The 14,387-nt window shown below is 34.2% G+C and overlaps 1 protein-coding gene across 3 annotated transcripts in view; it reads left to right on the top strand.

Moving 5' to 3' along the window:
- The window catches only part of CDH8 (cadherin 8), a 150,701-nt gene that overhangs the window by 91,559 nt on the left and 44,755 nt on the right, over positions 1 to 14,387 (top strand). For all 3 annotated transcript variants that reach the window (XR_011326478.1, XM_069793414.1, XM_069793412.1), the window contains 2 exons: positions 2,540 to 2,793; positions 9,886 to 10,022. Coding sequence is in view for 2 of the 3 variants with exons in the window: in XM_069793414.1 (XP_069649515.1) it covers positions 2,540 to 2,793; positions 9,886 to 10,022 (391 nt within the window). In the remaining variant the exon portion in view is untranslated. The remainder of the gene's footprint in view (positions 1 to 2,539; positions 2,794 to 9,885; positions 10,023 to 14,387) is intronic.

Genomic DNA, 14,387 nt, shown 5'->3' with positions numbered 1-14,387 from the left:
TAGGTGACAACTGGGGAGACATCTATGGAAGTATTTTTGGTGCTGGGAATGTGTTAATCTTATCTGGGCTTCTGCACAGTCAAATCATACAGGTTTTGCTTCCTTGGTTCAAAGGAGAAGAGTAGATTAGAATCTGCTTTGTTGGTGGTATAAACTTGCATAAAATCTTTGCTGAGTATTCATCAAATACCTTTTCTCTATTACTTAATTTACTGTATAGCTGGTCAAATACTGTTCAGAGAAAAAAAAAATCGTAGTACATTATTTAAATTACCTGATGTGTGAGAGACTTAGTCTTCCACCTTTTCTCATGTTCAACTCTGTTCAATGAATAGTGATTTCAGTGAACCTTATCAAGGAGATCAGTACTGTTTCACATAAGAAGTGCCAAATTCAGGCCCTAAAGAAGGCTACAACTCTTACATCAAGACTGTACCAGCATAGAAAAGGTATGCAAGACTAGGTACTTGCAGGTACACAACAGAAAGACCACCCACTTATATACAGAAATATGGGGAGAGACAGCATATCTAGAACAAAACTTGGCTAGTAAAGGCAATGAAACATTAATTGCATATTTAATGCTCATTACTTTCTGGGGAAGAAGAGAGCCGATTCTCATGCTGTGTTCTGAAAAAGGATATGAACATAACTTATAACGCTGGCATAGAGGGTTTTAAATATGTAGCACAGAGCACTCTGAATGTATCTTTGGTTTGTTTTTTTTAAAGAAACCCAAAACCAAACCTTGACATTCCAGTGAAAAAAGAATAATCCAGTGGGTACACATAATTAATATTCAACTTGTACCCGTAATTAAAGAGGTCAGGCAGAGTACCTGTTTCTCAGTGAGTAGGTCAGCACTGTAGATGTATAATAAAATGATCTGTATTTATCTAAATTTAGATCTGTTTTCCTAAAGAGAAAATTATGATATACGTCCCTAATCTTCCTTCCTGTTATTTATTGTATGCTGTGGCCTCTTTTGTAAACTAAGGCAATTAGCCTTTTGCCCCAGTTCCCTTGGCTTTATTTCATAACTGACTCTCTAACATAATGTTGTTTCATATATTTATTTTGACAGCAATAATAATTTTGGTTCTACTACAGTAGATGATGTATGGAGGGTACTGTTCACCAACAGATTTTCTCCAGCATAAATTCATGGGGTTTAGACAATGCAGAGTAAATTTTCAATATGATATTCTGATTAAGCATGACTAAATATATTGGGGTGCTGTCATTTCTGTAAAGCATATGAAAAGCAATTGAAAAAATGATACAGGAGCTGTGATTGGCAAATTGTGAATATGCTGATTTATAAATCACCATTCATAATTACAAAAGCTTACTAATTTAAGAGCTGCTAAAGAAGCAAGGTTTTCTCATGTTTACTAGAATTTGTGAGAAAGAGCAAATCCCATTAGAGCTTGATTCATACCTGAAAAAAAATCAACAAAATTCGAAAGTACACATATTGAAGGCTTTGACAGACTTCCTGAAGCTTCCTATTTGTGCTCTTGCTGGTATTTGCATTGCAGATTCAGAGTTTCTATGTCCTTTTCTTTTTATCCCTGGGACATTGTAATGCAAATCTTAATATCTTTCCAGTGCTAGGCAATTTGCATCTTTGAAATTTGAATCATTGTGAGACACAAGAGAATTATATAGTGAATATACTGATGTGCTTCAAGACACAAACTTGAATCTCCTATAATGAAAAATTCTAATATTCAAAAGTGTCACAGATTTGTTTTTTATTTGGTATTTCATTCCTTTAAATCCACTGTGTTTTCATCTTTTGTGTTTTAATATGGAACTGTAAAATAGTAAAACCAATGGTGATATGGCAGGTATATTGATAGAATAAAGTAATTGGTTTTGTGTTTCTCTCTCTGAAAAAAAAAAAAAATATACAGAAATAGGAATTGCTACAGTTTTAAGAAATTCCTGAGAGATGTCTACCTCATTTACCCCTATAAACAGAAATGCAGAGTTACCAGAAGTGCAATAATATTGAAGTACTTTCTTATATGATTAGCTCTACAATTTTCCACGTAATGCCTCTCATGTCCAGCAAATAATAACTGCTAGTTTTTTGCATTTCTCACACTGTTCTGGTAGTAATAAAATATTTATTCTTTGTAAAGCTAGTGTAATTTTTTTTTCTTATCTCCAACTAACAAAGCACTGATTAAGTGCATGATTAGTATGCAAGTCATGTCATCACCAACAAATTTGTAGTATTTATCTGATATGGAATTGTAATAGTATAATTCATGAGAGAGAATATTTTGGTAAATTTCTTGTGAAAAGCAAGAAAACAAAGAGTCTTGTTTTCTCTGAGGCTGGTTAATAAAGAGATATCAATATATGCCTAGAAAATTTGCAGGTTGGATTTCTGGGGGTGGGAAGTGATTACATTAAAATTCACTGAATGTGCTTAAATGCACATAACTTTCATCCATCAGCATTATATTCACTTGTTCTTTCTCTGTGGCCATTAGTAAAAGACATTTATCTTTGTCATTCTTAACAGCCACTGGACTTTGAGACCAAAAAATCCTATACTCTGAAGGTAGAAGCAGCCAATGTTTATGTTGATCCTCGCTTCATCAGTGGAGGACCATTCAAGGATACAGCAACGGTAAAAATTGTAGTAGAGGACGCTGATGAGCCACCAGTCTTTTCATCACCTACTTACCTACTGGAAGTGCATGAAAATGCTGCTATTAACTCTGTGATTGGTCAGGTGACTGCCCATGACCCTGACGTGTCTTCCAGTCCTATAAGGTAGTGCTGCTTTAAAGTTCTCTTTGAAAAAACTACTGGCAGAATACTAAGTATATTTTTGATACATTTTATGACACTGTTCTCATGCTGTTTTATTTCTAAGAAAATACCTGTATAGGAATTTTTTTATGATGTTAGATTTATCAGTTCAGATAATTTTCAAAATCACAAAAATGCTCCTTGCCACACGAGTAGTCTTATGAAACAGTAGGAATGCAATGAAAATAAGAAATAGGGTGTATGAGGTCGGGTGGGGTTGAGTCATCAGTGTGTTTCTCTGCAGTTATTTTAAATAATCCATTAGTGTCTGCACTAACAATACTGAGGGTTTTTTCCATGTAGTTGTAAGGTTGTCAAAACATATTTTTGTATTCTTTTGGCTAAACCCATTCCTGGTTTAAACATAGAAAGTCAGAGATGATTATGCCTATATTACTTTTGCATCTTTGATTTACAATATTTTCCCTTTTTGATCTAACTTGAACAAAATCTGTTATTCCAGTTTCATCAGATCAGTGTTTTCTATCTCATTTTGATGAGTACACATCTTCCCCTCCCCCTTTTTAATGGTTAGTATGGTATGATGCAAGTGTTCCCAAAACGCATTTTGCTATGTATAGTACTGCCTGCATTATGAAAACAAACACCAAAACATCAATTTCATAGTAAAGGTATATTTGTAGAGACTCTATTTAATAATAATCTTCACTGTACGTTACTGCCATAGGGAATTTAAGCTACACAAGCAGACTTCAGCATTGTGAGGATGATGCTAATTGTTACAATCTATCACTTGAGACCATTTTCTAATCATCGTCATTTACATCAGATTTGTCGCAGAGCCAAACTGTAAACCTTTAATTAGGGGACCTACATGTTGCATATCATATTTTAGTATTTTCAGAATTAGAAATTCAGAATTTCCAACATGTTTGGATGTATTAGAACTTGTGTATGAATGAAGATGTTGGAGAGTACGTTAGAGTCTCTCATTTTTAAATCATCCTTTCAAAACTAGATAAACGTAGCATTAACTATCACAGATTTCTATACAAATTAATTATTAATGTATTTTCTACTGCAGCACACAACCCAGACAGTGTTAATAGGCACCAAATTTATTTTCTTACCAGAGAAGCTCACAGGATGATCTGATCATAGAAATAGGAAATAAATAAGGGTAGTTACCAAGGTTAGAAAAATTTTATGTAAACAGAAAGAAAAAGTAATATAGAATGCATAGAGTTTGATCTATCACAATTTAAGCAGTGGCTCCAGCCTAATTCTATTATGGCTGTCCACTGGCATCTTTGAAAAAGGGCTTGCACTGCTGCTACAAAGACAGGGTCTCCTGAAAGGTGTGTGAAACCAGCCATGGTGGCAGCAAGTTGGCTTTCTTCCCTTTATTCCAGCTCGATAGTAATTTCTCTTTCAATTTAACCTTAGTTCCTTCCCTCTACCGTGTTCTGCTTTGCTCTTGGCTTAGTGCTGTGCTCCTCTGCCTCTTAATTGTGTCCCCTTTGTTCCTCATCTCAGCCTGGCTTCAACTCTGCTTCAGTTTTACCTTGGCTATTTTTCCAGTCTTGCTCTGTTTCCCTTGAATTCTTTCTAGTCTTGCCCCAAACTCCTAATAATTTAGACCAGCTACAAGCCTACCTACATCCTAAAATAGAGCCTCTTTATTCTGTCCAAGCCTGAAAAATTGAACTGAGTAAAATATTTACTTCATTTCCATTTTTAAATCATTTTATAGATCAAGATACTTTCAAGTTTTTAAAAGCAAAAATATTTTATATGTGCAAACTGAATTAGAATGTTATTACTTATAAAGTCACATAGAAACAATTGATACACATGAAACAGAACTGGCCCAAATACATTACATTTAAACAAAAAGGTAATTAGTTAGTGTGATTTATATCTTCTTTAAAAAAATTGTATGCAGTACTTTGTAAGATTTAATTTCTCTACAGTATTGGCTTCATAGCTAATTAAGGAATATACAAAGCTCAATTTTCTACGCAACTTTATTTTTTTTGTTTGCTCAGCTGATTAATTTGGCTTTATCTGGGATAGCTCTGGAAAGTCCAGATTCCCTTTTTTCATTTTTTTGCATGAAAAAAATTTTAAGGCAAAAAAAAAGAGATTTCAAGTTAGTTATTCTACTATTACGGTAGCAAAAATATTCATCAGAGACAAGTAGGTAGCAGACATGCAGTTACTTTCTTTCCAATTCCGGACAAAGTTGGAACATTGCAGGTTCTAACAAAAATACGTGGAAGCATTGTTTTGTTGGATTAGAATGTTTCATTTTCATTGTGCATTTCAAGTGTTTATTCTGTATTGTATCACATATATGATGTAAATTTTATGTATATGTTCTATGATATACTTTCAAAAATACTAAAAATAAGTTAAAAATTTGAAAAACAGAATTAAAATATTCTGCACTGTTTTAATACTGCCTGGCCATTTTTTAATGTATTTTTTTCTTTAAAACAGAATTTCAGGAGACAACAACCAGTTGCATGTCAAGGAAATTATATTTTTCAATAGATATCTGTTCTATCAATATTTTGGTTAGAATTTTTGTGTACATTTGTTATAAAAACCCTAGCAACACAAATGAAAATATGAATCAGCTTATGTGCTACCAATACCACATCTGCTTCACTTTAGTCTTATGCGCAAACAGTCAGTAAACTCAGAGTATTGCAGTACCATAAATGAAATAAAACTTGGATATCTCTGAACATGGAAATAGTCTGATAATTGAGTCATGAGACAAACCGTTAAAGAATTTTGAAAAATTATTATAGAAAACAGCCTGGAAAGAAACTTCTATGTTTTCATTTTTTAAAAAAGTTGTTTAACCTCATTTCTATCCAATATAACAGTACTTTGGGTTTTATGCTTGCTTAGAGGAGATGAAACATATTCTCTGATCTTTCCGTCACTTGATCTAAAAAGTATGAAGCCTATCATAGATTTAGAAGCAGGTGTATAGCTGCGTTACCAGTCTGGTTCTGAATCTGCCCACCTTATGAAAATACCTGAAGAGGGTTTTTTAGCAATGTCTTCTGTCAAATGTAGAGTTTTGGCAGTGGTTATTAGTCTGAAATCTCTGTATCAGCCAAATTTAGACACTTTAGATGGATGGAACTAAAGGATGCATATGTTGTATGGGACTTTTCTCGTTGTTGTTTGTTGAGCCCTAGTTATGGATAAGCAAAGGCATCTTTGAATGTCTAAGTGATAATGTGATATTCACCTGAATTTTGCTTTCATTATCCGTTTCTCCAATGAATATGAACTATCTCTTCATATCAGTTGTTAGGTTAGTCTAACTATATAACATCTTTCATAACCCAGTGTTTTTAAAATAAACAGCAAAATTTCTCTTTTATCTTTATTTGCTATTCCTCTGTGCGTGTTGCTTAAGGGCCTCGCTCACTTTTAAGCCCGATGGTTAAAAGGATTTACAAATTTGGCTAGTAATTGTAAACATGGTCAGTAGTTTGTCTTATTCTAGGCTAGTCATTTCAGAAGCATGCATCAGTGGCTCACATCTTACCACATCTAGACCACATGCATCTCTTGGGAAAGGGACCCAGTGAATTCAGCTAAGCTAGTTGTAAAGCTTTACTGTACTTTATTTAGTAAGGGTGGTACATTCTGGCTTATAGTGTGTGTGTGTGTAAATATATATATATATATAAAATAATCATTATCTATTTAGCATACAAATCTATTGATTCCAGTAGTACTTACTTCATGTTTTTCTTGTTATTTTATAACCATGGTCTATTTATCTGCAGTAAATCATCTTGGATAAAGCATGATCCAAGTGCATAGAAAAAAAGCATGAGTAATAATCTTTCTCCCTATACTGTATCTGCCCTCCTATAAATCACTGCCCTTCAGTGTCTTTCTCTGTGGAGAGATAAGCTTCAGTGCAGCAGGTTTTCCCCATTCATATCGACAGAGATTTCATCTTTGGCAGCAGTTGATCATTTTCTTAATTCACAGCAGGCCTTAAAAACCTAGACACGATATTTTCTGCCTCCCTAATGGTACAGCTGTTTATCTGTCACTAAGTAGCATGTCCAATCTGCCTGGCATTAATAAACAATGGTGATTTACCACTGATGAGGTATCCGTACTGTGATTCAAATCTCAGCAGGTGCAGCAAAAAAGGATTTCTGCTCTTATTTACATTGGTGCAAATAAGGAATAGATCAAATTAAGCCATAACAGCAATAGCAGTAGAGCAGGAGCAGGACTGAGAATCATTTTAAGTCTTCTGTTAAACCACTATGGGCTTGTTCCTATAATTGCCATAGCAGAACCGTAAACTAACCAAAACTTCCCAGTAACCTGTGTTGGGTTTACGGCAATTTCAAAAGATATTATTTCCCAAGATATTATTTTCTCATTTTTAGAGAAATGTATGTTTTATGTATAGCTTATGGATCTTACAATGCATTCCCATTAAAAAGAGTTACAATACCATTATCATGAAAAGACAACTGCAAATGTGCTATTAGTTTTCCCAGGTTTATGACACTGCAGATTGAATTTTTTATTTTTGTAACAAATATTTATCAAATTAAAATCAGGAGAGGGTTTTACCTCTTTGTACTCTTGTAAAGCCATGTAACTTATATTAATGTTTCATTTTGAATGCTGGTTTTGCATTGTGAATAAATACTGTTGGGATGAGATGAAATGCAATATAATAAACTTACAGATGTTACACTCCCAGTTTTATAACTTGAAAAAATGTACTGCAGGAAAACTGTGAATGGAAGTTTAAAAAAGGATTGATCCTTAGAGAAAAGCTGTGTCTTATCTCAATGGAATTTATGTCAAGCCCAGGTTAACGAAACATTAAATAGCATATAAGCATTTCATATTTTATTTCATTTATGGACTGTAAAAATTTCATAAATGTTTGATATCAGAAGAGTTTTTTCTGCATCACTACATAAACATCAAGAATTAAAAGTTAGTTTTAAGTGATGACATCTTAAAAAAAGTTATCTTGATTGCTGTCTGTCTTGTATTTTCTTGAGTGAAATCTAAAACCTGTGAAAGTCTGTAAGGTATTTTTTACTGACTTCACTAGTACCAGAATTTTATTTCTAATACTTTAATTGGAACTAGGGAGACATCAAAATAAGGTTAAGAAACATTTTAAAAAATGATTGCCTTAAGTTAGGCACCTACAGCTTTATTCTTCCACACAAGTGACCTAATTTTCAGAAATGCTGAGGATAGCACAATTCCTGTTAAACCATTGAGAACTGAGTGTGTGAAGCTCACTAGAAAATCAGTTTACTTAAATATCCAAATATAGATGCATGTGCCTAGCTTTAGGCACATATATTTGGAATTTTACCTCCCTGGTACTCTTCTTAACTAAACTACTCATTTTTAAGTGAGTAAAACTAGTTCTTCTCAGAGCTTAAAAACAGAGAACTTAAATGTCTGACAAATCCCATTTCCCAGTTAAACAGGGGTTTTCACTCTTAAGTCCATTAGTTAAGTACCTTACCAGTGTGATCATGCTAGCCTTGCGCTTTAGTAATACAGTCTGTAAACATTTAAACTTTAAGATTTTGATAAATGTTCATAATTGAGAACTAATTTTTTGAAAGTGAACTGTATCTGACACTGAAATAAAAAAAGATGAATGCCATAATCCTAAGCTTTGAAATCAGATCCTAATGCTATGTCTATAGAAATCAATTCTATTATGCTGGAATGGGTTTGAGTTCATCAGAATATGTTTATTGTAGCATATAAAGGAACTTCTCAATCAGAACTTTTTTTGTAAAGTGCTTATGATAAAGCATAAAACCGAATGGAATAACTGATTTTCAGATGACTGTGCCATTGTCACTGTAGCAAAATATGCTGTTGTTCTTTTATCAGTGAATTTTACAGTGTATTTGCAAAAAGTAGAAATGTAATGAGAAACTGACAGTCTGAGTCACTTTCCTGACCACTATATAATGTAATCCAGTCTGATACTGTATCCCAACTCACCCTATTGTGCCTAGATATAATGCAGAACAGATGTAAAAATTGTCAGTGCATGCTGTTAGGTTCTGTAATACATAGACACAATGGCTTAAAAGGCTTTTATATAAATCCACAATTAGGATTCAGTAAAACCCCTTGAAGTCAATTTTTGTTGAACCATATCAATAGTTTATCACTAAACTCTCTCATTTCGTACCTTTCCTGTCAAAAAATTGGAAGGCTTAATTTTGTGATTTAGTTTCCTTTTGCGAATAATACATTCATGAAATAACTCTGTGAAAATGGACAAACATAAAAGCTTTCCTGGAGATCCTGTTCTGAGCTTTAAATCATCATCCTGCTTTAATGCACCATTGGAGCAATCTACTGCAGCTCACTCTTGTTGTCAAGCTAGCTCTGTTTCGGCTGCATAATTTACCTGGACATTCACATTTAGAAAGTCTGACTACTTGTCAGATGAAACTTGTTTTGTTAAAAATCTGTGATGTCAATCCATAAAATAATCAGTCCTTCATTGTTTGAAGTGTTTTATAGGAAAATGGTGATTCACTAAGTGCGTTCTGCCCATGGAGCTGCTTGAACCATAACCAAATAATATGCTTGGTGAATAGTTCATGCTTCATTAATCTGAAATTTATTGGTAAAATAATATTATTCAGCCCTTTTTAAAATAACCATGAAGTCCACCATGAAGTCGAAATTATCATCAGTTACTGTGAAATACCATAGAAACTGTCTGATGAACGTGATGGATTGTGTAATTAACTCTTGATCAGCACCATTTTTCAAAGATGTTACCCAGTGAACCTGAGGGCATTTTATGACCTTCACACTGGGTATATAGCTAATTACTCCTTGGGCAATAATTATTAAGGTTTTTTTAGTCTCAGTTTGTCATTTTGTCTTATAAATTATTATGCCATTGAGCTTCTTAATCCATTTGACTGTAAAACTGCAGCTCTCAGAGGGCTCCCTAAATTGTCTGGTGATTGTATGGATTACACCAACTTCCTTAAGTAGATTACAGGGATGTCTGTTTTGTAGGTTTTCCATTGATCGGCATACTGACCTTGAGAGACAGTTCAACATTAACGCAGAAGATGGGAAAATAACTTTGGCAACACCACTGGACAGAGAAACAAATATGTGGCACAACATAACTATTGTAGCTACTGAAACTAGTAAGTATTTGTGTATACTGGCTTTTAGTTCTGTTGGGTTTATAATTAATTTTAATGATGTGTGCAGTAGAAATGGTATATAGTTCAGTAAAAAGTAAAACACATTGGATTTTTAAATTACAGAATTTTTGAAAGAAAAGTTTCTGCTGAAGTTCCATTTCTTTTAGTTTTCAAAACTGCATTTTTTTTAGTCAGTGCAGCAGTATAGATTTTGAAGAGATACATGAGTACATTTGGACAGGGTATATAGAGTAAATGTTAAAAAATGTTTAAAAAAACCCCCAAACTAAAGCCTTATATTTAGTTAGTTATATTAAGACAGAAAAAATAAAGTTTTGCTATTGTAGAAGTATATTGTAGACTCAACCCAGAAGTTCTTAATGCTGAGTGATATCATGTTTCAATACCATAAATGATTAAGCACATCGGTAATATTGCATGAAAGTAGTCCTATTTGATACATATGAATAAATTTACTCATATACAGCTATAGACACGAACATGGATTGTTCAGATCCACAAAACTGTTGTGACTCATCTCTACACCTAAGTCATTGGGAGCCAGGAGTGTCACCCTGTCAGGGAATATGGGTCCTAGATTTTAATCAAGAAGAATTCTTGATTAATTTGGAATTGCAAGCACTGCTGACAAGATCACATGTGACAATATAATTTATTATTAATATTCACACTGTATTTTAGACTACACATTTGACAAACATATTGCAGCAAAAGAACAGATTTAGAACATAGGTCTGTCATCCCACGTCTTTGTATTAACTGAAACAAACTATGAAAATGTTTCTGCTGACATATTTATTCTACAATCAATGTATATGCGTAATTCCCATACGTGCATATACACTTGACACAGTGTTGTAAGAATATTTGCCTTCAGAGCCTGATGATCAGTGCTGCTAATTCTAGCATGTAGAAAATAGGGTGATGTTAATGCTTGCTTTTCCCCCAGAGTATCTTTTTTAAAGGATATGATACAGAACTTTTAATGCTTGGTTTCATAATACTGCAGCTATGAACATAATGAATGGGAGCATAAAATATGCTTATTTGGCCCATTTTTGTTGTCCAATATTTTTCTGTGGTACTTGTTTTCAAAAACAAACATGTTAGGAATCTGTGACAGGTAACTGAAATACCATATATAAATGAGAAAGATAGGTCGGAGTATAAACTAAGCTTTCAGCTTACAACCCCTGTAAACTGTATTCCTATGACCTACCTTAATAATTTGTGTATTTCATTGCCAGTAGTGCAGCAGTGCCAACAGTGTCCTGTTAATTACTGTTAACTCTTGCAGGCAAACACTACTTTGATAAATTAGCAAGAATAATTTCTGCTTGCAGGAAAGCCAAGCTGAGATAGGGCATCAAACTACATAAGGAAAGAAAGTAAGCTCTGGTTTCATAGGGCATATTTTGCCCAGGTTAATATCAAATCAGTTAATAATTTTCATGTTTTTAAAGGACAAAGATATAAAACTTTCATACTAATTTTCTCGAGATATGAGGAATGTCAGAACATGAGATTTACCAATGGCATGGAAAGCAGAATTATTAGTTTGTGATCCAAAGTTTTCAGACATTGGAATAGTAAGATGTAACATGAAGAAATTGTACATTTTGTTTGCTCCAAAAAGTCAAAAAAGAACAAAATAAAAAGAACAATTTTTCAAGAAACTCCTGCAATTCATTTTTTGTTCTCCCTTACATGTGTGTCAGAGCAAAGTTAACAGAAGTGCACTTTACTAAGCCACATCAGAATCAAGTCTGCCTCTTGCATCTTCAGATTTTTAAAACATAATTATATACTCAAGAATTTTGTAAGAAATCAGCCTTGTCATTAGACTTCATGGGAGCCTCAGCATCTATCACTATTGTAAAATTGCCTCTTATCAGACTGGCTATGAAAATAATAATGCCAATCTTGTTCTAAGCATTTGCGTTCCTGCTGATGGCTTATTTTCGCATTCCTAATACAATTATTTGACATTTACATAAAACAAGAGCTTAATTTCATAGAGTACTATCTTTGCTTATTTAAGAGAAATTATTTTTTAACTCCTCACTGAGAAACTAAATTTGTTCATAGAACTGTCAAGCAGGGTAAAATGGGCATTTTTAGATTTTTTTTCCAACACAATAATAAGCAAAATTTCTGTTATAAAATAACAGAAATCTGTTGGAGGCAGACACAAGCAGCAAATGAAAATACAATGTGTCTCATTACAATGCTTTCACTGATAGTAATATTAATGGACTGCTGATCTCTCCCATAAAAATAAATATGTCAGCATCATTCGTACTGGAGAATTTTCTCTTCCTAGGCTACCTGCTTTCCAGGTTCAGTTCAAGGCTCACTTCTATTCATGTGGGGCAATGATCAGACCATTTCATTGCCATTACGCTTCCTTACTAATCGTAAGCCATCATACCGGGTTTTTCTTCTTGATTTCCAGCATGGTAGATCCTAAATATACCCTGATTTATCAGCACTTTCACAGATAAACACCAAGTTTTGCCAAAACATAATTCACTATTTCAGAACTTCATGCTGGTAAGTTAACTGCAGCTAAATTTGTGCTTTAAGCACAGGTAAATTTTGGCAGTTTTCTTCTGTCACAGTGACAAAGTTATTCTTTTGTGTCATCCCTCAGCCACTGTCTCAGTTGGGAATCTTCCAAGACAAGACCGGTCTGGCTGAATTGAGCGTAACTACTGCATTTTCACCTGGCTTGAGGATGAAGATTTTTAGATTCAGACAGGCTGATCTCTTTGAAAGCAATCAGATTTAGAATGTTTGTGGGCAATTTTAAACATGCTGCTGCTTTTTAGTCTGAGTGCCCCAAAATGTGAACTTAACCCTTTCGTGTCTAGCAAAACTAGGAGTAGAAACACAAAAGTATGAGCCAGTGGAGACTGTGACTCTTTTCTGTGAGTACTTAACAGGCAAAAGACCAGTTTGGGGTGGTGTTTGTTTTATTTTTAGAAGGACATTTTCTTGTCCTATTTGTAGGCAAGTGTCTGGCTAGTTCTAATTCAGAACAAATTCATGCTATTGTTGACAAATACTATTAGCCTCATATTCTGAGACCTGTGCGGAGTGAGACATTTTGAGGGTGGCATTTCCCTCCTTTCACTTTGCTATCACTAGCAGACTCTTTCCAGCCTCTGTTTAGGAGTTTCTAGTTGTCTGCAGCCTTTCTTCATGGGGGGATTAAACTAACCAGACAGACTAAGGAAAAGTTGCTGAGTGGCTCTCCCTCAGACAGTTGCCCAAACTTTTGCTCTTTATGTTTTGGATCTCAAAATATGTAGATAAGTTGCATATAGTTTTATGCCTCCTGTTTAAATCACAGTAACTATGTTGCATACTGGTTGCATGCCCCCTAGAGATAATTCTTCAAATATCTGATCCGTCTGAAACTTTTTTTTTGGTTACTAAAGATGAAACAATGCAAAAAGCGATCAGTAAAAAAGACTGGACTGAAAGTGATTAATGTGGTAGAGGTGATATTTCGGTGACAGTTTCAGTATTTCAAATTCAGTTATACATTTTCCATGAATTTAGTGAAAAAAAACAGAAGATAAATTCCTTCTGCAGCTTTGATCCTCTCAACTACTACCCTTAGATCTGCCTACTCTTAAATATTCCATTCTTTTTTGTATGATTTCTTATACTTCTTTCTTATATTGTCAAATTAATTTTTGCTTCTTTGTTGTTCAGCTTTTTTCCTCTCTGGTCGTGTAGTGAGTCCTCTATGTTGATGAATTCTGTCGCATGGATTTTTAAGAGAAGAGAATATTACAAAGAATTTTGACCTCTTTGAAAGATCCCTCTGAAATACAGGCTTAGGATTCACAGAAGTATACGTATTAACACTCATGACAAAAAGGATATTGAAAGTTATTGCACCTATGAATTGATTCTTTAAATTTTCTTTCTACACTGCCATACATCCAAGTTTACTCTGCTGAATGAGTCAGGAGCAGGAACATCTAGATGATTACAGGCTAGAGGAAGCAGGCTACCTGGCAAAATGACCTTTCCCTGAGAACATACCTTTTGGTCTATGGTTGTAAAAGGTGAACTTTGTCTTCTGTCACTGGCTCTGGACTTCAAATACTGGACTAATGAGATTTCCCATTGTTTTGGTGTGTAGTTGAGACTTACATGATCTTCAAATTGTATGCCAAGGTTGGGAGGTTTATTTTAGTTAGATGCTTGAGAGAACAGGGATAGATATAGCCTTGCTTTGTAAGTCAGGGCTGATTATGCTGCTTTTATGTTTGGGCTCTCTAGAGCTATGCCCTGAAGAGGAAAGGAATCTGGGGGCATATGCCAGTA

Source organism: Haliaeetus albicilla, chromosome 10, assembly GCF_947461875.1.
Source record: "Haliaeetus albicilla chromosome 10, bHalAlb1.1, whole genome shotgun sequence".
NCBI lineage: Eukaryota > Metazoa > Chordata > Aves > Accipitriformes > Accipitridae > Haliaeetus > Haliaeetus albicilla.
This window is presented reverse-complemented; position numbering and strand designations above follow the sequence as displayed.